Source organism: Phallusia mammillata, chromosome 2, assembly GCF_965637545.1.
Source record: "Phallusia mammillata chromosome 2, kaPhaMamm4.hap1.1, whole genome shotgun sequence".
Taxonomy (NCBI): domain Eukaryota; kingdom Metazoa; phylum Chordata; class Ascidiacea; order Phlebobranchia; family Ascidiidae; genus Phallusia; species Phallusia mammillata.
In genome coordinates this window covers 6,876,724-6,903,451 of record NC_137253.1, presented here as the reverse complement: position 1 = coordinate 6,903,451, position 26,728 = coordinate 6,876,724, and the positions used below count along the sequence as shown (strand labels likewise).

The 26,728-nt window shown below is 39.6% G+C and overlaps 1 protein-coding gene across 2 annotated transcripts; it reads left to right on the top strand.

Moving 5' to 3' along the window:
• Nucleotides 1-9,572: 9,572 nt before the first annotated feature.
• Nucleotides 9,573-25,504, top strand: LOC145215255 (uncharacterized). Of its 2 annotated transcripts, none has more exons than XM_080083938.1 (8): nt 9,573-10,204; nt 10,299-10,823; nt 11,327-11,543; nt 11,616-12,430; nt 12,956-13,046; nt 16,465-16,570; nt 16,745-16,939; nt 24,498-25,504. In XM_080083938.1, the coding sequence occupies exons 1-8, from the start codon at nt 9,637-9,639 to the stop codon at nt 24,681-24,683; spliced, it is 2,703 nt and encodes a 900-aa protein (XP_079940064.1). In that variant the 5' UTR covers nt 9,573-9,636; the 3' UTR covers nt 24,684-25,504. The 2 variants fall into 2 exon arrangements, with proteins under 2 accessions (XP_079940064.1, XP_079940063.1); XM_080083937.1 differs by having other exon boundaries at nt 12,950-13,046.
• Nucleotides 25,505-26,728: the final 1,224 nt, after the last annotated feature.

Sequence of the window (26,728 nt, the reverse complement as noted above, 5' to 3'; positions counted from 1 at the left end):
AATAAAGCAAAGGAAACCACGAAACAAGTTACGACACACGACCGAACTATAACGGCCTCCTGACAAACGTAAGCACATTTTGCGGTAGTTGCCTGTTTTATATAATAAGAAGTTACTTGTGATCGAAAACCGCAGTTTGTAGATAACTGCATTGAGAGTTAGTTAACTTGACAGCAAAATGACAGGAGTTTTGTGTTCGGACGATCTTTGTGGGTTCAGGGGATATGAGGAACCTTAACTGTGCGGTCGGTGGAGTTACGGGTCATACGATATGATAACCACAAAATTGCGGTAAATAGTTTTTTTTTTATAATATACCTTAGCTGCTATGTACTGATGCTCTGTCAATATAGGCGCTGGTTAAGAATATGATTAGCATAGCTTTGCCAATAGCAAGGGAACGTTTATGCTTTACATGTGGTGCGCACATTTTTAGCATATAACAAAATGTTTGCTGCTTATAAATTAACACAACTTTATCAAACCAATGTAATTCATGTCATGTTGCTCACGGTGGCCCACCCAAAGTTTGTGTAGATGCCCAGGTACATGAAAAATGTAAAGAAACTTATATATCCAACAACTTATGTGAGATTATTGAAGGGAAATGCCATTACCCTTACGGCCCAAAACTTTTCATTGACTTCAGACAACAAAGTTAACGATAAGCAGCCCACTTGTCCACAAATTATATTGCTGATCATTTATTTTCCGTTATCACTAATATACAAAGGGCCTCTGAATCGTCTTGTTACAAATTCCCCCCAAACATATTGCCATGTTATGCTTAATGTGAATTCAACATTCAGTCGAAACAGACAAAAGTACGAAGAATTGATTAATGAAAATATTTCGCAGAGTATAATATAGGCTTTGAAAACTAGTCTTATGAATGTCTATCATTAGAAATGGCCTTTTCAGTCTTAGAATAGTGATAAGTGTAGAAACCATTTAGGCTTGCAGCAAAACTCTGTGAAACATGCATCTACCGACAGTTAGTCATTCTGTAGGAACTGAGCATCGAGAAAACGTCAAAGCATTTGTTTGTGAAATTTGGTGAGACTGAGCTTAGAACGCCAACGCCTAATTGTCAGCGAATGCGTCAGAATTAAACAGTCTCTCAAAAGGACTTTTTTGGAACAAAAGGCTAATTGTAGCTAAAAGACTTCGTTATACCGGTTCGAAGGGACGATTCAAGTTGGCTTAGAAAGTTTCGGTTTGCTTGTTAAAAACTGGAGCTTGTTGTTGTGAAGATGGAAAAATGTAAAGGATTGGAATCTCAGACATATTTCACAGCCAAAATAAGGCAATAAAGTCACCAAATGAGTTTAAACTGTCAGAAGCAAATTATGCAGAACGGATTCTGAGGCGAATTTGAGCTTTAAAAATTGCCGCAGCCATGAGTCGTGTATTTGGGCTGGTTACATTCACGAGTGATTTGTCGTTGTTTAGATTGAGATACGTGAGTGCTATAGGTTTGAAATAAGTATATTTACACCCATTTCAATCGTGGCATTTGATGAAAACGACACACGAAAGACTGAGCTTTATTAAAGCATGTTTGCAAGTAAATTTTCAGCCCCTGCATCCCAAAAAATGAGAAAAGGTGTAGAGGTGTTTCACAATTTTCTCAAAATGTTTTTTATATTGTAAATATGTTGCCAAACAATGAAGCTAAATGTGCTTTTTACAGTACAAAATTTGGAGTGTATCGTTCATATCGAGCAAAAAACACAAACATTTCGGATACTGCCGGATTAGATGGTCATCAGTAGATTGTTATGGGATAGAATGTTGTCACAACTGCTATAGTCCCATTTCTGGCGCCTCGATGGCAACACCAAGGCTAAACCATTTCCTTAAATTTGCGCTTCGCATTAAACGATTTCCGACACCCGGAAAGCGCCAGTGAAAACGATTAGTAATTAATTTTTAGGGGGGTCCTTCTTCTGTTCTTGTGTTATGGAGCGGTGGAAGGGCATCGATCAAATATTTTCGACATTTCCAGTCTTCTTGGAAGAGTATTATAGGAAACACCACGACTACGTTACAGGCCATAGTTAAAAATTGAACTAACATTTTGCTGTTTGACTAATCGCCCTTCGCTGGCAGTGACAACCACTTACATTGTCGTGTTGTCGTATTCCATCTACAGTAATCAATTTGCTGTCACATCATGGGTATCATTTCAGAGCTAAATTGATCAGCAACAAAATGAAAACTACATTTAGACGTCTGCAATTGCACTTGGCAAAAATATCACCCCCGGTTACATATATATTGCTGCAAGTTTGTGTGAAGGGCTCTACAAGGTGAAAAAGGGTGTTCATTTTTCGGTATGTTTGTGTTATCGTTTTTGGATTTACGACAATGGTTGAAAAGGACATTTTGTCCAACCTAGGCCTAAAGCTACGATTTGAACGCTCATAAAGGTAATGAAAAATTTGTAAGTTTTATCATCAGTATGGCGTTAACAAAAGTTTAGGAATTGTTTTCAGTTGTTTCAACATCGCTGCGTTTGCGCTCACCACGTCTTCATACAGGCCGAGTTGTTTGTTTTCGCGAGAGTCCGGCACCCACGCGCTCCAATGCAAGGAAAGAGTTGTTACAATGTGTGGTTCCTACTGGTGCTGCGATGTTATTGTTGCCGTGTTTCACACAACGTATCTACAGCAATGTTGCCCACGGATCAAAGTTGTTCGTCATGTTTATCGGGTCGGGTTCGAGCTTGTGTTTGAATAAAACGGGCTCGATATGGGCTTGGCATACTTGGGCACTAATTTTACCTTGTTAAATCTATACTTTGCAATTCACTCAGTTAACACTGGTCACCGCTTGGACAAAGCGCTTGCAGGTGTGTATACGCTTTGGGGTCAGATTTAGTCGGCAAAACACAACACATTTAGATATGGTTCACTATAATTTGTAAGTATGTACGCCGTTGTTAACAATATCTGGTTTGGTATGTGCTCGCCCCTTATCGCATATAATATGCAGACTATACTGCATTCAACTTAACCTCAAAGAATACGACTTTGTAAACAAACACTTCCAAATGTCAACAATTTTTGACAAGATTATGTATGAGACGTACAAGGCCACCGATTTGATTGAGTTTCCTTTGTTTGTTGATCAAATGCTTAACAGTCAGCCATCTTGACGTATTCTCGGATACGTGTGTATACGATTGTACAGATTGTTCGGTTGGTTCTATTGTCAACAGTTTTCGGAAACTTAAGACGTCAATGCGAAATGTCAATTAGCTAACGTTCATGCGCATTTTTACAGAGTGGGGCATTTAAATACAGAAACCATGAGCGTCAGAATAGATGACTATGGTTTTGTGTTAAAAAACTAAAAACTTTGCTAGCACGCACCTTATGGCTAAAAACACCAGGCCAACGAAAATTTCCCAAAGCTAATAAAATCGCTGTCTTTTTTACACAACGGTTCATGCGGATTCCGCATCTCGAAACAAGCTAAGTGTGTACGGGTCCGTGTGAGAACGCTCGAGTTTTTCGGCTTAATTCTTTGCCGGGGTTGGGAGCTTCTTGTCTCTCAGCGTCTCATCGCTATATGAGCATCGGACGTCGCTGAATTTCACCGAAAAAGCATCGCGACGAGCTTGACTTCCTCTCGCAATCCTCCACGGTTTGCGCCCGTCCCGGCCGGGAAGTTGGACGTAAAGTAGCGGGAACTTCTCGAAAGGCAAGAAACCCATCAGCACGAATATGTTTACTGAAGTCAGAGCAGCTTGAAGTTAAAAACCACACAGACTTGTGTTGGGCCGAGAATTCGTTTTTCTTGTTTAATTTTGCGTTACCACGGAAGAAAAATAAGGATCTTAGACATACTTTCAATTGTTTAAATAGTTTCCAATTTACTATGGTTTAAACACGAATGCATTTTGTTGATTGTGAAGTCCCCCAAATAGACCAAAGAAGGTTTAAAATGCGTAATTGTTCATAAAAATTCCCCACTTTCTCTTCGATTCTTTGTCAAAACACGTTGTAGAGACTTCAAGCAAAAAAGCATTAAGTGACTTTTCGATTTAAGCTATCGAAATAGCAACAGCTAAATGTGTAAAAATTTAAAGCATTTTGGGTGGTAAAATAAGACCATGCAATGTGCCATGTACTTAAGCAACAAGGTGCATTGTACACGAAGGCTCCTTGTGGCTGCGTATAGAGGCGGGCGCATATGCGAGGCAAAGGCTTTCCCACTTTTACTTGGAAGCGAAGCGGCTCAGGCTCGGGGAAGCGTAAAGAACGTCCGCACTCGACTCTTCAGAGACCACACGCCGTTCTATATGTTCTAAGACAGATCAGGACAAGCTGCTGTCGTTATTGTTGCATGTTTAGCAGGCCAATTCTTCAAGGCACTTAGTATGTTTTTGACAGTTTTTTACGAGCTTCATGAAATAGCGCTTTGAAAGGCAAGCCGGTTATATGAAGAAGTAAAAATCAACTGGGGGTAGTATGTAAGTGTATATGTTCACAATTCACGGTTCCAAACATTTTGACCAGAAATGTTCAAGCCAATATGTTTGTAGCAAAAACATAACGTTCGACATATCTTATGTCATTGTTTTTTAAATATCTGAAGTTTTTTTTACAAACATATTGACTTGTATTTCTTATGTCAAAATGTATGTGTTAAAAGGCTAAAAAATGTTAGAAATGATTAAAACATACTTTTGAGTTAACATATGTAACGTTTTAAGGCTTTTTCGGACTTTGCTTGATATTATGTATATCTGTACCTTGAATAAATAATACACACAAAGTCACAGATATCAATAGCGTAGGCTACCAACGGACAAATGGTTGTTGTCAATACACAAACAACCAACCTTTAAATGGCATTGTGTTCAAGTCCAACAGCTTGGCGTCTCACAAACCCGGCCAGGCGACACAATCGCTTTAGATATTGGACCTTATAGTGATACAACCGGCTTTGCGAAGTAACCGAACTTTTGTACCGGATCTACTAACGCGAAAATTGCTATGAGAATCAGCCAAGTATATGACAATGCGTGTGTGTGAACTGCAAGACAGGAAAGCGCTATGAGCTGTCCACCACCGACTTCGAGTCGTGGCGGTTCGAGCTTTTTTTATTAAATCTACAGTTGAGTTAGACATCTGTTTCAGAAAGATGGAAAATGTACTGACATTTTAGGCAAAAACAGTGTTTGGCATCGTGTTTTTTGGGATTCAGCATTATATTTTGACTATTCGGCGATATGCGTGTTGCCTGACAGAGCTAGATATATTTCAATCTCATAAATATATTTCAATCTCATAAAACTCCCAGTTAAAGAAGGTATATCGTTACAATTCTCGTAGCGATAAAACGAAAGTTTACAAAGTGTTGGGTATTTAACGTCGAAAAACCTCAAAACTGAATTTATTTGCTGGTTGTTGCAGCAAACAAAAGTAGTATAACTTCCGTGTAAAAAGAAAATGTTTGTTCGAAACAATGTAGCGAGTATCTGAAGATGCCTTAAGCTGTTGATGTGAAGACGACTGTATGGTAATGGTTCTGCGAAACGTATATTGTGTAACACAACCCTGTGTATTTCGGTGGGTGTAGGAAATGACACGAAACACTCATAAATACGTCGTACCGCTGTCTCGGGGTGTCTTCAAGTCATGTGCTACTTTTATAGTTTACCGAAATGTAATACAAGTTTTTAAACTGACTTTGGTACGAGGTTGTCGACAATTGCTGATAGCAAGTTATGTAGAAAAGAGAAATCGTTGGATATAAGGAGTATACAGTTCTAACACGAATGGGTTGCGCATGAGAAAGTATTATTGGTCATCAATGCATGGCAATCAGTTGCAGTATCTTCAAAATATCGTTAATCTATCTTTTTTGCGTTGGTTCCCTTCTCTAAAGCAGTACTTCGCCCTTCTGTAGTCTTTGTTGTAGTGGACACCTTTTAATTAATCATAAGTCTCTGAATGTACAATTGCCACCCGTTTTAAAAACTTGAAAACCATTATATTTTTCGTCATTTGCGGACCATTGCGAACCATCTTATCAATCACTTAGGGGTCAGCAAACATGAAAACTACTGTTCTTATTCACTATCGTTTAAAGGTGCATAGATATCGTATGTATTTCTGTTAATTTTGTAGTTTTGTTACTTACCCTATGACACACAGTACTTTTAGATCTAGCTGAAGATTAAATTTCAATCATAGCTTTTCTACAAAAAACAACAGTTATTTTTGGTTTGATGTGTAGTGTTGCATATTGCGTGACTTTTTGCAAACGATTGGAATTTTCTCGCAAGTTTAGGCAAGTTACAGCCTGCTTTATGCGCGCACTTAGATTTAATGACAGCGGCGTGCATTTTAATAACAAGCATCGTTAGGCAAACTTGTTGTTTGCTTGCAAGTCGCATTAAAACAAGACTCGTAAATTTTTTTGAACCGTAACCACGTCACTCCAACGAGAGAAGTCGAGAAAAAGGCACGACTAAAAAGAGAGAACAAGCGAAGGGTGTGAAAAGTTATTAATAGTTAAGGGTAATTTTTCATGAAGCCAAGTAATGTTCATACATCCTTTAACTTTCAGTAGTTAACGCAAAGTCCTATCGTCCGACTTGGTATCATTGATTGATAGCAAAAGCGGACGAAGTTTTCTCCGGTGTGAAATGATCGCAAGTCGTCAGAATTGATACCTTTCGGAAATGGGTGCAATTCGCCTAAACGTGGCAGGCCAGAATTAAGAACCTCTTAGCAAAGTCCAAGACTTCAACGCAGTAATTAGTAAACCCCGGTAGTAAGCTGTTGGGATTTTCTGCTACGAGACTGGCGTAAATTTTATGCGTCAAACGTAGTATTGATTTGCATGACGTTTGAAGACTTACATAAAAATAGTTTAAGTAAATTACGCATCTTATGGCGCACCATTAATTAGTTCAGTTGCGTTTGGTATTCTGTATGACACAACAAACGAAACTTGCGGTAGCGTCACATCAAAAAATACATATAGTCTTTAAACTAATCTTTTTTTTATTTATATTTTTATTTTTCACGGGGTTCGAACCCAGGACACACCCGGGGACGAATCCCGATGAGGTTGTTTATGTCTGTATTTGGGTCAGGCGTGCTGGACCATTCGGCCAAGTTTCTTTTTTTTCAATGAGGAACATTTAACGGTTGCCACTGACAATTATCTCAGATGCGTTTGATACCTAATGACTTAACAAACAAAACTTACGGTAGCAGCACGGCAAAAAACACATAATTTGAACCTTTCACACTTAATTTAAAATCATAAGGTTACATGCCATGTTCCGGCGGCTTATTGAAGTGATACTTCCGTGTGTGAACTTCCGTTTGTGGTGACCGCATATGCGACTTTTTGTCACAGAATACCGTGTCACTACAATAATTGAACTCTTCGCCTCGCTTAGATTGCTTCAGTCGCAATTGAACTGCAGTTGCGTAAGCAGTAGTTAATCATAGAGACCTTACGCGATTCGTTGGTTAACTTTCGTTGACTGGTGACACTGGAAGCGACACTTTTTGGCTCGAGCGCGACATTTTGATGACTTCGGAATGCGGTTTATGTTTTTCGACAGGAATGCCAGCCCGTAACCCCATTCGTGGAATTTAAAAATCATATGGAAGTGGTAACTACTAGCTGACAAATAGCTTTACCTTTTAAACAAACTAAGGCATGCGTTTGAACCGATTCTAATCCCAGCTCTTTGATAATATTTTCAATGGACATTTCATTTAAACCATCCTTTGGAAAAACTTTCCCTCTTCGTGCAAAGTCGTAGATAAAGTAAAAGGTATTTCCAGAATCCAAGGAGGTCAAGGCGTTACCATAAATTACTGTGGTTCAAAAACTGACCAGCCACCTTATCTATATGTCCAAGCCATTTTAAAATTATTTACAAACCGACCATCCGAATAAGGGTCTGTTTATGGGGTTTCTTTTGCACGTCGCACGTCTTTCAGCATCGCGTCCAGACGTTCTTGATCTATTGTTAGGCGTTACGAAGATCTTGTTTGTTCGTGCATTGCGAAACCGCCATATAAAACCGATTCTTGGAAGTGTTTTATGAAAGAAACAAGTATTTGAACACGGGGAACACGATGCTATGTCATGATTGACTTTGTGGCCTTTGTTATCTCAGGGGAATGTATGAATTAACACAAAACAAGGCGAAAAACGCGTTCAGGTGTCAATATAGTTTTAAGCAATAACCATGCACGCTTCGTTTAATTGTTTGGAGTATGAGGGCATTTGAAGGGTAAAATTTTAGATTTCATACAGGAATTGTCAAACTTCGCATTAACAGTTTCAACTGGATGTAATATTACTTGCGAATTAAAACGCCAAGGCAAGTTTAAATCAGGTTTACCAGGTGTGCTAATTTACTGTATAAAAGTTACGAGTGATGATTCATTTGTGCATTTTGAACAAGGGGTGGTAGAACACACACAAAAAAAACAAATTTCCAAATTGAAACATCAAATTCAACACGAATGGGACGTAAGCGCGGCAATGCATCAGAGAGGAAAGGCGTTCTATCTAGCTTACGCTCATTAATGGCCTGTTCAGCGTCTAATTAATGACTGAAGCGATAGTGTGCAAACTCCGAGAGAGGGTAAGAAAAAAGAGCAAGCAAGAGAGCGGGCGCATTCTCTCTTTTTATCCTTCAACCGCACCCAGGCTTTGACGCGTTGTCTGAGATGCAGAGAAAAAAATGGCGGTGTAGAATAAGTTCGCTTCGCTTGCTAACGATTGTCGCATTTTCAGATGACAGCCAGGTGAGATCTTACAAAAATGTGAGAGCTCTATCTGCGTCTGATTCTTAAGTCAAAAAGACGACATATTGTTAAACGTAGGTCGTACGGTTTAACAGTTTTAAGGGCTTGAGGTTTGTTTAGAATCTTTCAGTCAGTTTTAGTATTTGGTAATACGCCATATGATGTTCTAATAGATTTGAGTTGCGAAGTTTGCCTCGGACTTGTTTAAATCATTTTTATGCGTGGATTTAGATTTTTTGGGTATTATAAATTCTCATGAAGAGTTTCTGCTAAATACAATATTCCGTGTTTTGAAATTACATATTGACAACTTATTTAATCGCGTATTTGATATACATTAAGTCAAAATAACAATATATCACAGTCTCGTTAAACTTACAAGGAGATTAGAGTATGAAACAAACGTGTATTTTAACGTAAATTGTTGTAAATTGTCCGTCGCCACGGTTTAGCAGAAATCATTTGTTTTGTTTTTATTTCAACACCTATTGTTTCTGTTGACCAAAAATGTCTGTTCCTGTCAACATTTTTGTTCTGCTAATGGGAACAATGTAGGAAGCGCAGTTCAGGAGGCGAGCAAGACTTCGCTTGTTTACATCAAGTTTGTTGTGTTGTTGTGCGGAAGTCGTGGTTGCTTGCATTGCTAGCTCGTTTTCACTTTGTTCAGTTTTGTTACCGCGCAAAATAGGAACAGAAACTATATTTTTTTGCAGAAAAACACCAGTCTTTTAACATTATTTATCATTTCTGTTCATGATTTGTTTGTTTAGATTTCATTTACTTCATTAACATTTGAAAATCTCTGCTAAGCTTTATAACTTTAATCATCTAACTCGCGATGCTGACGTCAAGTCGACGTCATCACACAGCTACCTACCGTTCTACGATGGCGGGTGACAACGACAGTTCTACGATGATGCTGATGCCGTCTAGGTCTGAAACTGGCGACCGAGGCGGGAAAATGGGACAACAAAATCCCGCCGATTTGACACCGAGTCCTCGAAGTTCGGTCGACTGGACAAGCAACGAGGTCCTCGATCTCTCGCCCTGCTCCGCAAAGGAGAGCAACGACCAACGTGACTCTTCGCCTGCACTCGGTGACGAAAGCTTCAAAAAACGTAACCAGGATGACGTCACGAGCGATGGCGGTCGTGATTCTGACGTATTTGATGACGATTCCGACTCTTGCACGACCCCAAACTGTGGTGTAACAGTAGCGCAGGCCAAGCGCGCCCGAGTTGAGAACATCGTCACAAACATTCGGGACAGACCGGGCAAACCGCGATCGTTCAGCGATGATGACGTCACAAACGACGACAGAGTGACGTCACTTGTCGGTGGGGAGTCCCGGAAGAGAAAGATCGAAGAGAAGCTGAGAGAATGGCAAGAGAAGATTTCACAAGAAGGTAAGTTGTAAGCACTTTCAGGAGATTTTGCTCCTTGTTTTATAAAACGCAAAAGCATGCCATAGTCAACCGGTTTGATGTAACATTTTTACAGGTGTCTCATCCCCAAGCGAATTTATACAGAAAGCTCTGAATCTTGTCGCATCCAGTTCGGACGCCTCAAACCCAAATTTGGTCGAGAACCTTCAACAGCGTAACAGAAGTCCGGACACCACAACCTGGTCGCCCACAGTCAAGCGATCCAGGGTTGAGTCGGGTTTTGATGGGGCAAAACCTCACAAAGGGGGCTACAGGGGTGCAATCAACGTGTCCATACCCGAAGGTAGCGATGCCTGGCCTGGAGTTGCGGACCCCGCAGCGTACGATGTGATTTTGGGAACTTTAAAGAGGGAGTTATCGTTCGTCTTCGACAAGGTCACCGAGCGATTGGCGCGACGGGTTTGTGAAGAGCTAGAGGGGCAAACTGGTACATCCCCTGTCCCTCAAACGGTGTCGGGGCCCAGTGACGAGGTTTTCATGGGCGGAGCCCAAACCCCGGTGAAAAGGGGTGATAGGAGGATGAGCGGAGAATACGATGTCGGAAAAGACAAAAACCGGGAGTCAAGTTTCGTTGTCGAAGGTAACAGTTTCTTCTAGTTGTGTAACAAACTCACGTTTTATAATCAGTTGTAAAATAGTTCGTTAGCTTCTTGTCGGGCTTGCAGTGCTTTGTTGTGTTATCAACTATGTAAAGTATTGAAAATATTCTAATACAGTCGACAGTTTCTCATGCTAAATCGCTACACAGGAAACACACTTAAAAACAACTAAGTCTTTGTAGAAATCGAAATTAGCCCAGTGGTATGCAACCCTTTTGCCAACATTGCAGTAAAACTTTTCACATATGACTTTTAAGAATATCACATGTATGACTTTTCGCCCTTTCTTTGTTAAACATTGTTCCAAGAATTGGCATGGCAAACAAACACATGGTTTAATATTTAACTTGTGTTGTTTCCTTCTGGTTAAAAAGCTCAGGTAACCTTTTATGACGTTAACGTAAATGATGTTTCATTTAACTGTCTAGTGGAATAGTAAGGCTGCCAACAACCTCGTGCTAATCTTTACTTTTTGTGTTTACAGATGGCATTGAACACTTGCGCACGTCCAGCCAGTCCCAGCTGTGTTTTGGCAACGTCGAGGTTCGACGAGAAAAGTCTGCGGGAACCGGGGGCGACATTCGCCGTCGGGACATGGCCGGCTTCACCAATCTCGGGCGCAAGGATGATATGCGAGATACGTTGGCCCAACGTGTGAAGAGTGAAGAAACTTTAGAAAGAACTACATCGGAGCCTCTAAGGTAGGTTTTCGACCAAACGCAGAATTCGCATCACAAAGGCAAAAAATTAAACATTCTTATTTTTTATTTTAGACCCCGCAGTCTTTTGTCGCAAAATGAAGAGCAGACACAGGCTTTGTCCCTGGTGACTCGCAGATCATCCACAACATCCGAGAGAAGTCCCCGGGAAGAATCCATCACAAGAGCGTTCGTCTCGCTTGACTCCACCAACCGAACAAGATCGAATGATGAGGATCGACTAACAAGGCGTCATCCGGAATCACCAAGGTCCTCCGGAGAAGGAAGACGTGATGTTCCTCTGGTTCCGTTTAGAAGGGAAGAACCGAAAAGCGCCAGCGAGATTCGCAACATCCCGAATCTTGAGAAAGTCTCATTTCCACCTGCATCCAGGAAGAGCGTTTTTTCATCTTTTTTCCCTGCTCGCACTCCGTCTTTGATCCCGATGCAAGAATCGTCCTCATTTCAACCCACTTCCGGATGGAACCTCCCCTCCGGATCTGGCGCATTCCGTCATCCCACTCGACAACACAATGGATCTTCACCGAACGGAGGACCTCACTTCTCCTCCATGCATCTTGATGCACAACAAAAACTCATCTCTAACCTCTCGTCCCCAGATGCAGGACACATGAAGACACCAACAGCCTCCACTCCCTACTTCCCAGGCAAATCATCCCTTTACTCTCCACTTCAATCCTCTCCCCTCTCTTCCTATCCATTTTCCGCGGGCCCGATCCCGTTTCCACTGATCCCGGCTTTTCACCAGGGGGCGCTGGCAAGTGCTCTTGCCTCACGTGACTACGGAAGACTCAGGGAAGGACTCGACCACGCCAGTTTTCGCCATCTTTCCTCCAGGACAAGCACACGCGAGGGTGGAAAAACCCGAGGTGAGTTTAAGAGTGATTATATACATTATCAGACCCTCCAACAGATAGCATGGCCATTGACGATCATTTTTTATGACAATAAATAACTAATAATAATAAAAATTCCGAGCAAATGACCAGCAGATGAATTTAAATGAAATATATGTTTTTCGCCTGACTTGCCGTTTTAGTTCCTTATTCAAATAGAATCTGTTTAGTGCATAATTTTTATTATACTGAGAAGATCTGCTTGATAATGCAACGTAATGGATAAGTGTAATTGGAGTTTAAAGCAATGCACTATTTTGTATGTAGGTGATGCATTGTCTGAAAGCTTTAAAAAGTGCTGTAACAGGCCTCGTAATGTATTGATGCGATTTTGAATCATAATTAGTAAAGTGGCTTTCAAATTATTCTGATGTATAGAACTTCCGTTGACCTGTAGTTTAACTGTCGAATTAGTGTTTTGTTTGAAGTGTGAAAAGTTGACAACAGGCGTTAACACGGCATGTACATTCACATCACAGTAAATATCATTAGTTTCAGGTTTAATGAATCACCACCTGGACATGAAATGTGATGCATCGGATTTCGGCTGCAACTCAACAGATGTCAGCCCCTATTCAGCGGCATCTATATCCTTTTACTATTTCAAACTTATGATTATGTTTACTATATGCAAGCGATTTAGGACATTACTATAGTGTGGAAGTTAAATTTGATTGGGATCTATAGGTACCAAAATGAATACTTTGAAGTAAACCTTGTTATTACTCTGGTTCCTAAAGTAGAAAAACTCCCAAAATTTAGACTTTATTTGTATTTGTGGTGTGATAAACTAAATATAATACTTCAAATTACTCGACTATAAAGGATTAAATCAATTTCTAGTCTTTGTCCATAAGCTAACGGATTGATTACGAAACGATTCTTAAACGTGACTTCATTAATTTACTTATCCCTACCGCTAAGGTGCTAGCAAATCGCACCGAAGCAATCCAATTGCGTTCGACTTTCAATTGTTACGTCATCGATCGCGCTGTAGTCTTGGAGAAGCCGCGGCGCTAAATGAATTACTTTGCGTGCATCGATCGCGGCGTGCTAAGAATCAAACCGTTCCAGTTCGCGTCTTATCGCGCTACGGTCACCAAGAAATCGATCGACGGTCTTAAGTTCATTGGAATAATCTTAACCTTGTCAATATCACTTAACCGTATTGAAGAAGATGTGCTAACAGACTGGGAAACTTGCACTTGCGTCACCCAGTGGTAAATTTGAAATTATTATGTCATGTAGGAGCGTTTAACTTGCGTACGATTTGCAAAGCAACAAACCTGCCATTTAATCTATACAAAATGACAAAACTTTCTTTCATATTTTAAATGTAAAAAACTGCATTAGCGATGAATATGAGTTATGTGTTCTAGTTTGAATGCGCTATAGGTGTGTCTGATTGCTTGGTAGATTAACATATAAACACTCTTTCATCTTAAATCAACACAATCGGCGAGAACGGTAGATCGGAAACGATTCGGTATTTCTTTGTTCTCTTATACAAACCGGAAAGATTTTGTTCAGCATAGGAAACTTCACACTCGAATCGATTTTAATCCCCCACAACAAATCACATCCAACAAAACTTTTTCGCCGCCTAATTACCTCATTAGTCACAACTCTAGTTATTTGTTTATCATCTGTTGTTCGAATTTTCACAGCTAATTCTCGATCGCGCGTTTCCTTCTATAATTAATCATGACGCAACAGTCACCTTTATGCACCCCTCTCTTTTGCAGATTTGTCATCTGGGGTGAATATTAAAGCGCGAAATTATTCAGTAATTACCTTTACTAATCCGTCGCACAACAGCACGGCTACGTCACGCGTCATTATTGCGTCATCGCAAGTGTGACGTCATAATCCCTTGGCGGAAGTGTTCTCGGATGTTTTGGGGCCAATTATCGCATTTGAACGGTCGATTAAGCGTGACATCGGTGTTGTGTTTTACAACCAACAGACACATGAGATGCAATTAAGTGATCGGGCGGCATATGTCATCGAGATCTGTTTTCGAGCTATACAAGCTTAATTGAAACCGGAATCTGCAAATTAACGCGTTAGATGAATAATTACAAGCGCTTAGTTGTAGGGTTATGACAGAGAACAGATGTAACTCTGCTACTAATGCTGTGACATACCTTGGTATGAATAAATAAACGAGTGCATGGAAAAGAATTGGTTGCAATACGCTTGTGACGAATGCAAAGAATGATAATAACAACCAAAGCTAAATGTAATGTCATCTAGCCAACTTTCATAAAAGTTTTCATAAAATCTGTTTTATCTTTTATGTGCATTGAAATTAAACAAACGACCCCACCTAAATTTTGCCGAATTTAAATTAGCGTCCGAAAAGCATTTTTTTAAGTGATTTACCAACAAAATCAACGTTTAAGATATGACTAATGATTTAAACATAATTCAAATTTTAATGCTTATTCCCCTAAACCGTAGTATTTAGTTGTAAAAAAAACGTAGTAAAAAACATTCAGGGTGTTTTTAACGCGGAAAAACTCTGTAGATCCCCATGAATGGGACAGTTTTCCCAAATACTGAAATGTATTGCTTCAAATATATAACTTTTGAGGTTTACATACGGCATTGAGTTATTGTGTTTTAGGTAAAACCTAGAATTCTTAGGCCCCAAAAAATGATAAACAAGTTTATAGCATCCTAACGTATCTCTACCACTTTGCAAGCGTTACAGGTTTAGCGTTACAAAAACATCTATTTTTTCGGCAACAAAACGCGAAGTTGTGATTAGTTTCGTGCGACCAAAATGATAAAGGATTTTAAACAATAAGGGCCAAAAGTTGCAAGTGATTTCACCCAGGGTGAGACACGAGCTTACCGCGAAAGTGAAAAGTTTACAAATTATGAAAGCGAGTTTCTTTGTTCTCCGTACCGATTGTTATATTCACAATGATTCATATCCGCCAATCGCCCAAAAAAATGAATTGTATTGTGGTTACGCAAAAAGGCATTGTGACGTTGTTTTAGAGAACTAGAAAGTGTTTTGTTAAAATTGAAAGTTTCGCCACATCACTGCTTGATTGTGAGTCAGAGAGTTTCTGTTTTTGTCTGCGACATTTGCGGCTTGTTTAGCAAAAAATACCAATTAATTTGTTGCATTTGCGCTTTGAGGTTTTAAACCAGTTTGCCTAAAACCGTAAGGACAAACTATTCATGTAGAGTTTAACCGGAATTTAAGAAAGTTTGTAGTGAAACCTAATACAATTTCGTTTCATAAAAGATCAAATATTTGCAATTAATTGGTTTTTGACAAGCGATTTTTTTAATTTAAATGCATTTCATCACCGATGGTGCACACCGAGCTGCGTATATCGACCCTCTCATACCCCCACCAGTTTATTTTAGAAATTCGGGCGAATCGCTGCCAATCACAATTGACACATTTCCAGAAAATTCGTCGCACACTGTGTCACGTGACCATCGAAAGTTGCCGAGTTGGGCGAAAAATCGCGAAATTCGAATCCAGAATCGAAATAACACCGAGGCTTGTAGAACCCTCGCGATTTTGCTAGCGTCGTCGGCGCTCTAAGCCGAAATTCTTCAACCTAGCGGAAGACGAGCGCCAATACGATACCCCCTCGTTTTCTGAGAACGTCACGAGCGGCATTGTGATGTAATAATTACAGCTTTCACCCTGGTGAGGTTCCTCTGCCGTTAAAGTGAAAAACGAGGCCACGAACAATCACTTGTTTCCCCTCTTAGTATCTCCGTTTGTCTTTTATAGGCAATAATGCAATGTTTTTTTCCTTAATTAAGAGTTAGCCGTCTTGTTTGTTTATAATGTACTGTAGAATTGAATGCAATAGCTCTATCTGTGCATTAAATAATAAAAACTATGTACATTTTTGAAAAACACCGTACAGTTTTGTATTTTATGTCTTAACTTGTTGGTAAAACTAATCAATGATTTGTTGTATTTTTTACCCGATTTGACAAAGTTTTTTCCTTAATTCACTTTTTCACATTCAAGAAGGTCTCACACCACATCACTTGAAGAAAGCAAAGCTGATGTTTTTCTACACTCGCTACCCTAGCGCCAACACCCTGAAAACCTACTTCAGTGATGTAAAGGTATGTTGTGTTTCATTTCATGACCCATGGCAGAGTTGTAATTTAAATGAAGGATTTAATGGAAATGCTATTATCATAACATGCTAACATACCTGGAAATGTTAACGTTATTTCCTTTACCGTTTTTGACGAACCTTACACTTACGTCATAACTAACCTTTTATGACGTCACAGTTTACACGGGCCACCACCTCCCAGCTGATCAAGTGGTTCAGCAACTTTCGCGAGTTCTACTACATCCAAGTGGAGAAGTTTGCCAGACAAGCACTCACCGACGGAATCAATGAACCGAATCAACTTCAGGTGTCACGTGATAGCGAGGTGTTCCGAGTTCTCAATCTGCATTACAACAAGAGCAACGACTTTAGGGTAAGTGGAATGATTGGTTGCTTTCAGTTTTTGACAAGTTCTTAAGACTAAGAGTTTTAAGCCGATATTAGGCTTCTTTGGCTTGGTGAACAAAAAGCATGGCGATATATTTGCAATGAAACGATCACTAAGCCGGAAAAAAATGCGCAAATTTGGGATACTTGTTTTTTTTTACACCACTGTTTGCACTTTTTCATTGGGTCTTTTTCAAATCACAGGCAACTTTTCCCTAAACCCCCAAACAAAATAATGTATTTTGATCTCCACAAGGCGAAAAACGCAAGATACAGTACTACAACGTATAACTGCAACAAAACCAAGGGATTTGAGGCAAACTTAAAGTAGCCTACAGGTCCGCAACGCATAACAACACGCTATTATGTGAATCGATTATTTGAACACTTTAAGATGGCGTCGATCATTGCGACGTGCAATTCCGCCATTTTGATCCTGAAGAAACCAAACGCCCACCTTCTTGTATTAGTTTTAAGCAATGCCGTCTCCTTCAAGTATTCTAAACCAGTGGTTTTCAATAGGGGAAGAATTCACTTTAATTTGTAAATGTGGTTTGTGAATAGACACTTGAGCTCTGGGAATATAACCTGTGAAGTTGATAAAAGGCCTAAATTTAATGTATCTTTGTATGGTTTAGCATCTACACAGTACCTGAGTATAACGAATTGGGGAGGAATGAAATTGTTTTAAATTGTTAAGGAAGGAATTCGTCTAAAAAGTGTGGGAACCACTGTTCTAAACGTTAACGTACCATTATGTCCTAACAGAGAGCATCATGATTTTCTGCTTCTTTATGTGTAACTCAATAGCGAAGGTTGTAACGTCACTGTGATCAAACGCGTATGCAAATTTGTATCAGTTCCTTTCATTGTGATAGGTTAAGGAAACACTGAGCATGTGTAAACAACTCGGGGGCAATGTCAAAGATTTGGCGGGAGGTTGTGACGCCAATTCCGGTCGTTGCTCCGGTTGTGACCGGGCTTCGGTACCTGGACGTCCACGAGGCGTTAAAACGCATCACACGACTACTTGCTTCTTGTGTAGGCGCGCAGTAGTTTGTTACTATAAGACCGTACTTTGTTTGGAGCATTCAAAAACGTATCTATGAGCCTTGTAGTTTTTTGTTAATACCATACCAGTATTTTAATTCAGTTTTGTTTTAGCTTATTTAAATTCAATAAAGGTCATAAAGAAGGTAAATAAGGTTAAAATTCAACACAAAACATGCGATTTGGGAGTTTAAACTAATCAATAATGTATATTTTTTAGACAACTGTCCCTCTTAACAGGCTAAATCCCTTATTTTAGAGCACAAAACAATAGCAAACGCACAGTTCACGATTCTACGTTTTACAGCTTAATTTCCGATGGTGGCATTCGCTTGCAGCGTCAGTGGTTGTTGCCTCTTTTTACGTCACAATGCTGTTCCGTTTGGACAATAACAAAAATCCAAGTAGTTTAAAAACGTGACACAAGTACGCACTTGCGCCACATGAAAGACGCCACTGAGTCAAAAATATGACGCAACACTTTGCTCTATTGTTCGGAAGTGTCAGTGATCGTGACGTCACATGGACACGTCAGGGTTATAGGGTCACGTGATATGTTGTACAACTAATCTGGATTTTAGTATTGGTGATTTTCGTTCAAATTGATATCGGGTAATAATAAAAACACACAATTGTTGTAAGTTTGTTAATGTTGGTTGACTAAATAATTGCTTTGTAATGATGATTTTAATTACTGTTGATACAACAGAACGAACGAGTCATAGGTTTTTATCCTAATATTGACCAATTTAAAATAACTTAAAATAATTGTGTTTTTTTGTAATTCGGAGTTGTTGTTGTTACGCATTCAATTTCTTTTTTGAAATGCTTTTTGATTTGTTCATAGCGTTGCTATTTAGACAGTTTAAGATAAATTGTGCGAGTGAATTCATTTAATTTCCTGTTTAAATTTGTTTTGAGAGTTTTTATTGGTTACTAAAGACAATTTTGTAAATGTTTTTTTCTTATCGTAAAACATTTTTACAAATCCATAGTAAAAAAAAATGTTTTTTTTTACATCCTATTTTATATTAATCACGGTATAATGATGATGTATAACAACAGTAGGCCTTGGTGTAGAGCCCACGCCGTGTAATCTCTTCTTAAGCGTCAAACACGGTTGTTACCAGTTGTCAAGTGGTCATGAATCTTCAGTTGTTTCAACAACCACTCTGTTCTGTCTCTGTACACAAAGCGGACTAACTTGTGGCCCGGAGGCTCGTAGTAGCTCAAGTGAGCAAACCAAGCTTTATAGGTTGTTCCGCATTCTTTGCTTTGCCGCTTGAATATCAATAACTTCTCGTAAGAGCAGCGTATACTTGTCTATAAGCCGTTGGTCGATACTCCAAGAGCCCTTTGATACTTCCAGCCCAATGCAACGTCCCTATCCTTATAGAAAAGACATCTGCTAAGGCTATAGCAGGCCACGCCGTTTCAGGCCCCCCTCGACAAGGGTACTTGCCTTTGTTAAGGGGTCGCGCACCCCCAGAAAAGAAACAGTCCAAGTTTTTTTGTTTTAACGTCGGGTCACCAATCTGCCGCCTTCCAAGCACTTTTGAAGTGTCATGGAAATCATACCCGCGCTCTGGCATGATTATGATTTCTGTTTAAGCGAGAACATCTGCTGGTGGCAAAGGCTCTTGAAGTCGCTTCTTGTTTCATTGTTAAAAGGACGCTATATCGATTCGCGCTTCCCTTATGGTAAGTTTCGACAACTTACTGTCTCTTGAGAACGTGTCGATTGTTTTATTTGCGCGTTCGTATCCGGTTTAAAATAGCCAGAGTATATCAGCATACTCAATCTTTGCGTAAGTTCCAAGCGCATCAAAAGCTTAGTACATGTCAGGTTATAATTTTAAAGTCATTCTTTCCCATTGCGCCGGCTTAAGGAAGCCATACAACAGCTGGTATTACACCACGAGGACTTCAAGCGGTTGTTCCCGCCGCGTGGATGTTCTCTTGGAAAAATAAACACCCTCTGCAAATTTCTTCCGCGTAAATTGCGACAACACCCACTCGTTTCCGGAATCAGTTGTGTTCCTTAATGTAAACTGTCTCCTCCTGTTACCAAACCACGCATCATCGGCAGCAAGCAAAGTGACAAACCCACGCAGTAACATGTAGAAATATACAGGATGTCAAACTGAAGGTTATATCATGTAAGTTTGATGTTACAATTTCGAAGATATTCTATAAAGCTGAGGTTCTTAGCTTTTTTTGCGTTGGTACCCTTTTATATTTTGGTAATTTGTTACCTCTTGTCCGCAATTAACGATTGTTCTCGACAACAAAAAGAAAACATTAAGGCTTTTCAAGCATTTGGTGGTGTTTTTCAATACTTATTTCAGACAATAATGAAGAAACTTGGCCCAAACTGTCTTGGTTTTGACCTGTTGTCTCGTAACCCTTGGCTAAGTGTTTCGGGTACATGTACGATTTGTGAAGAACCCCTTCCACAAGTTGTCAACCGGCAAAAAACTTGTGTAAAGTCAAATATAGCTGCAAAGTTGAAACGCCTGGAAAAACATCAAGTACCACGATCTACGAGCCTTGCCGTAATTGCAGAACCGTGTTGCAATAATTAGCAATCATCGTAGGCCCTGTGCCCTTCCGTTTCATTTTATCGGCCGATGTCCTTACACTTGCGCCAGTGATAGCCTGCAGACGATACAGGCACGACCTTTTCCATCTCTCCCCCCACTTGCGACCTCACATTCCCGCAATGAGTGATGGAGGTTCGCTTCCTACCCCGACAAATTGCTCGCCTAGCGCTCATCCATCAACCACACAAGGCGTCGTCGCAAAACGGATCAGCGCAAGCGGATTTCCCGTAATAATCGCCGCGCCCCTTTGTTTGATTGCGACTGGGGTTTGCAAAGCATCGAACAAAACTGGTGTTAAAAGTATTGGCTAAGAGACATTTTAAGCAAATCATAATTGATCGCACTGCTTTTCTTCCGGTCGTAATTGGTTATTTGGAAGGCGACAATGTTCGTATGTGGTGGTAATCATGCAGTGCAGAAATGCATTGTACGCTTAACCAACCGTTTAGTAAATCTAGAAACTTCCCCGGTCAAAACAATATGGATATGGTTAAATTAAAATGCGTCCAGGACTTAGGAAATAGCCCCATCAATGTTATATCTGATTTTCACGTGACTTGACATACACACAAGCTTCCTGGGTACACTAAGGCAGTGCTCTTCAAACGGTGTGCACGGTGCACCCTAGGATGCACCAAAATATGCATGGGGTGCACCAGTGCGAAGGGGTATACAAGGGTGCATCACAAACTTTTAATGAACCATTGATATTTGACTGTCAGGATATTAGAAAAAAGATGTAGGTTTCAAATGATGTGAACCAAGGTAAACTTTTTTAATGTTTTATCCCCGTGTCAAGTTTGATAGGGTCTGCGTTACAGTCGGGTTATATTAGGACATCGAGTTTTGGCCTTTTCTCCGGTGTTTCACAGAAAATTCGCGAACATATGCTTGGAGTATTGGTAGCAATTTAAGCAATTTTTGCGAGCTCCGCTCGGTTTGATTGACATGATGATATGCATTTTTTCATATCGCTCAGTTAACCTTTTTAAGTAAACAGGGTGCATGAGTTCGTCACAACAACTTTAAGGGTTCACCAAGCCCAAAAAGGCTGAAGAGCACTGCACTAAGGCATACTGTAAGCAGTCAAGTAAGGTTGCGAATAATTACTGTGGCCGATTACCCAATAGCAGGACGCGTCTTGCATTTACACGTACGACCTTCCCGTTAGCAACGACGAAGGTTCGTAGACGTTTCCCTTTAGCTTGTAGTTGCCTTCCGGACCAGCCGACGACCTTCTAGTGAGAAAAGCGAGGGCGAGAACCTAAACAATGTGAGGAACAGACCAACATACGAACCTCCGACCGTAAAACCATAACACTAAGTAACCCCGGCCTTCACACTTGCCTTGTGTGGCATCATAAACTGACTGTTGCAAGGACAAGGCAAATTGCGACTTTTTACAATGGTTCTTGCCCACATCACTTATATTTCTTTTAACATTGGTACTAAATGTCTATTAAACTGTATTTTTTCCTCGAGAAAATGAAACCACTTTCTTATAATGTCGTAAAAATATACTTTTTTTAGCTTGAAGCACGTTAAGTTTACTGCATTAAATATGTACCTAAAATGGTTCGTTAAGATTTAGGCCTAAATTAGGAAATTCACCCAGCGGCCAATCAAGGTATTGAAAACGCCAGCGAAACACATAAAAAACGATTTAGCGTTACCTAAAATCGCTACATTGCGGTAGCGTTTAACTGCATTACAATGTATACCTAAAAGGTATGGTTAACATTTAGGGCTGAATTAGAAAATTCAACGAGCGAGCTATCAGAAAACGCTAGCAAATTGAAAAAAAAACGACTTAGCGTTACCTAAAATCGCTACATTGCGGTAGAAGTGTCATTCGATCCATTATCAGCTCGTGTTTCATATATTCTTCATACGGGTCCAATAATATGGAAGTGCCCTGAAATCTACTGGCAAAATAGGGAAGCTGGAATCGTTAAGATATTTGATGGATTGTTGCCATCGTATCTTTACCCAACCTTCGACCAGAAGTCTGTGTTAAGTGATATCGTGTTCCGACGTTTTCTAACGATCATTTGTGGTTTCATGCTGTGTGAAAATTTTTTCATTGGGCTTTTTTGTAGGGTATGTACGTGAAAATTGGTTGGACCTGTATGTCGGTTTACCAAACCACAGTTTATAGTGAACTTTTTGACGCTCGTTTATGCCATTGTTGCTTTTAAAGAAAAAAACATCCAACAGTTTCTTAAATACATTAATCTTGCAAAACCAAAGTTGTTTCGTTGTTTTTTGGATTTACTCCCAAAATATGTCCAACTTTAACCATTATCGGAAAATACTTTTGTGTCTTTAAACTTCTGTTCTATAGTTGAAACTTGTTATTTTCTTATATTTGTGCTTTAAAGGTCCATTGGATATCGTTATATTCCCATAGGGACTAAGGACGGCCTCTGATATCATTATAAGTAGCGCATTTTACCTGGGCATTATCATAAGAGCGCGTTGCAACTTATAAAAAAGCAATACACGTACTCCACATTTTTTCTTGAATTTTACATCTCGCCGAAAAGTCACTTTTGTCGTGGTTGGCATGGCGACGGTCACGCGATCCGCTCTTGTCACGTCACAATACGTCGGATGACACTTGCGGTTAGGCCCTAAAGGACTAAGTTTTGCGTGCCGACATTTTCGGGACCTGTCGACTAAAAGACCATTATACCTGGTTTTCGTATCCTGTGGTATCAATCGATGCATTGTTTTGCCTACCCTCCTCTCTCATGACACAAACCACAAATACAAGCAGACACGGTGTGTCCTTGCGAGAATATAATCATTGTCATCGCAAGCGGGTCGCCAAGTTTCGTTCGAACCCAACAAGAAAAGAAAATATTTTTTTAGATGTCAATATAGATGTGGGAAAAGTTTATGGTGGATTCAATGCCGCCTTTCGTGTATATAGTTGCGTGTCTTTTTAAAACCTTATGAGCGGGTTAAGTGTTGTGTTAAATGTTTCATTGTAAGTTCAAATTGGTCGACAATCTGGGTTCAAATGGCAATCTCTATCATTGGTTATAAAGTTCTGTATTTGTTATAGGATATTGGTATAATTGTGTTGTGTTCAAATATTGTAGCTTGTAGGTTAAAAACTTGGCGTCAAATTATAAATTATTAGTCCAGGAAACATTCACGTCTCGACGATGTGATATCATTATTATCAGCGACATATCATAGCTTACAATGCGATCGATTTTATTGAGCTGGTCGACCAGGTATTATGCCATCAGTTATCAATCTGCCCTCCCCGGTCGTCCCGCGCGAGACTTAATGCTTTCGCCGAGGGGACCGGCCTGTCGCCACGTTGACACTTAAACTATTTTCCACTAAATTAGCTTCTTCTGGACTTGTGCGTGAGGCTCAGAGCGCAGTTAGCGAAGAACGTTGAAAATGGGTCGTTGGATTAACTAGTTTCAGTGTAAATTTGCGATGGTGTTAAGAGCGAATGAAAAGCCCGTGTCGCCTTGGCGTGACGAATTTTCTCGCTACGGTTTTTATCGTCTGTCAATTCGAATTTTGCCCAAGCTATAATGGTAAAAAGGTACCCAAGAAATTAAAAGGCAAACAACACAGAACACGGAGGTCAAATTTTTGTATTATGTTACTTTAATCAGAGTTGTAAGCTGACCTGCAATTGGGGGCCCGAATCCCAAAGTACAAGCCCGAAATCCGACCCGAACTTGATTTTTCTTAGAAAACAAAGCTCCAGGCCAGCCCGTTTCGCTGAAACTAAAGCCCGAACCTTACTTGACTTTCGACTCTGTGTTACTTAGCAATTGCGATGCAATTTTAAAAAGCTTATCATTTCGATAGGTAAAAAAACATTTGGTTGTGTAAAATAACAAACCTTTACTTTTCCAGGTACCTGACAAGTTTATCGACGTCACATACACTAGTCTGCAAGAATTTTTCCTCGCGATTCAGGGCGGCAAGGATCACGATCCCGCGTGGAAAAAGGTCATTTACAAGGTCATCTGCAAACTTGACCAGGACATTCCCGATCTCTTCAAGTCGCCCAACGTTCTTGAACACCTCGGCGAAGTATAATCTGCTGCAGCGCATGGGATAAAATGCTTCGGCGTTTTCTGGCGCTTTCGGTTATTTACTGTCATTGACGGACAAAAATGACGCCGTGATTATTGACTTGAAACAAAACTGTTATCGAAAACATGACTGCTCGTTATTTATACGTACGGTGTGTGGTGTTTGCTGACCCCTAGTGGGAACTGTTATATATGTTGGTGACCACCAAATGGTGCATTGTGACATTGAGCTGTGAGGTCACCAAATTCTTCATTGTCCAGGAGTAAGCACTTTCGAATAAGCGTTTAATTCATATGTAAACTCAAAAACGTCAGAAATACGAATGTCGGATAAACATATTTCTTCAAGGTTTTGTACTTGTTGGACTTCAGTTCGTGCTGCTTTTTCGTGACAACTGTGTATTATTGCGTCTAGGAACATTTTTGATGAGAAATGTCGATAACATTGTTATGTGCAATCAAATTGTGACTTTCGGTCAAGGCTGCCTCCTTTTCATCCTGCCATCGTAGCTTTTACCACCAAACGCTCAAATTCGTCACTATATCAAACTCGCTTACCTATACTGCACGATTTTTCTTACGGTATGGCGTATGCGTGACGTACAAGCAAAATTTCGTAGTATGACGCTGCTTTTTGAAGTCATACTGCAATAATGCTGTGTACATATTACAGTACATTACTGACAATCAACAACCACGAAATATTGTCATGTAAATTTGGCGGGTAGTTATATTTTTGTGTAGCTTGAAATCTATTCCATTGCGTAAATCGTTATTGTACATTTATTTTGACGCAACAGAGAGCTTTTGTCTATGATCAATCGATTTTTGTTTGTCGTTTAATGAGATGTTTAGTGCAAATACGATGTTCAGTTTTAGTGCAAAGGTGGAGTAGATGCACACACAAAACAAACTCAGCATTTTTTGTGTTTGAAGGAAAATAAGTAAAAAAATAAATGTTGTGCAACATGTTTAAAAGCTAAACATGGCATCTTCTTTCTTTGATGAAAGAAACTAATTCAATGTTTTGTTATACATAAGAACTAAAGAAAAACAAACATTTGTCATACCTGTACACCTTACCATGTAGTCCTTGTCCACATAGGCTAAATCACCATACAATGTAGCTCCAAATTAATTTACACAAAGAAGTTTAAATAAACTGTTTACAGGATTCAGTGCTCTATGGTGCCACATGCAAATCTATGAAAGTTATTCTTGTACTATCCAACCTAAACACAGGATGGTCTTTTAGTCAATTAGGTATTAAATTCAGCAACAAAAACTATAAAAAAAATTGCATAAAATCTGAACTAAATGCTAAAACTGTACAATAGCAAGTAGTTAGGAACCAAATGACATTATCTTTGAGCAAAATAATTTAACTTGTAGTTTAAACTAAAAAAACTGATTTAAAAACCACACATGGACATTTGTGAACCAATACAGTGCAAGACTATTAAAGTCTCCATTTATTTGACTTAATACAGTGCATATTGGATGGACAGTAATTTGACAATATGTAATAAAAGCACGTCAAACCAACTAACTATATGTCAAGTAGTAAGATTATTGGGTTAGTCAAAACAATGCAGAAATACTGTTGACTGTTCATACATAACAGTCAAAAAATTCGACCCGAGGTCAAATTAACCAACTCAAACGCGTTTTATTTAAGAACTTGCTCATTTCTGATGGGAATTCAATCAGGAAGCCAAAAGAAAAACTTGAAAACGTAAGTCTTAAACAAAAACAAACTGCCCCTTTGGGTAACCGAAACAGGCAAATTGGTAAACAAAGCACCATGCACGCAGCAGATAACAAAAAAACACGACGACAAATACGTTAAAATTAAGGTGAAATGCAGATTTACCTGACTTATCAAAACAATAATCTTCTCTCCAGAAGGAAACACATTTAACAAAACCACATTTTGATGCACCACTATCGAGGTTCGAGCAGGTGACGTTTTTAAATTCGCTCACCTGTGGAGTGTTTCAACCAATGTGAATGTAAAGTCGGCAGTTGACCGGGTCAACTAGTGTCAGC

Excerpts from the sequence above, each read along its gene's own strand:
- LOC145215255 (XM_080083937.1), top strand. The coding sequence starts at position 9,637 with ATGCTGACGTCAAGTCGACGTCATCACACAGCTACCTACCGTTCTACG. Across the intron at positions 12,431-12,949 it reads CGAGGGTGGAAAAACCCGAG|TTTCAGGTTTAATGAATCAC; the intron begins GTGAGTTTAAGA and ends AAATATCATTAG. Across the intron at positions 16,571-16,744 it reads CCTACTTCAGTGATGTAAAG|TTTACACGGGCCACCACCTC; the intron begins GTATGTTGTGTT and ends ATGACGTCACAG.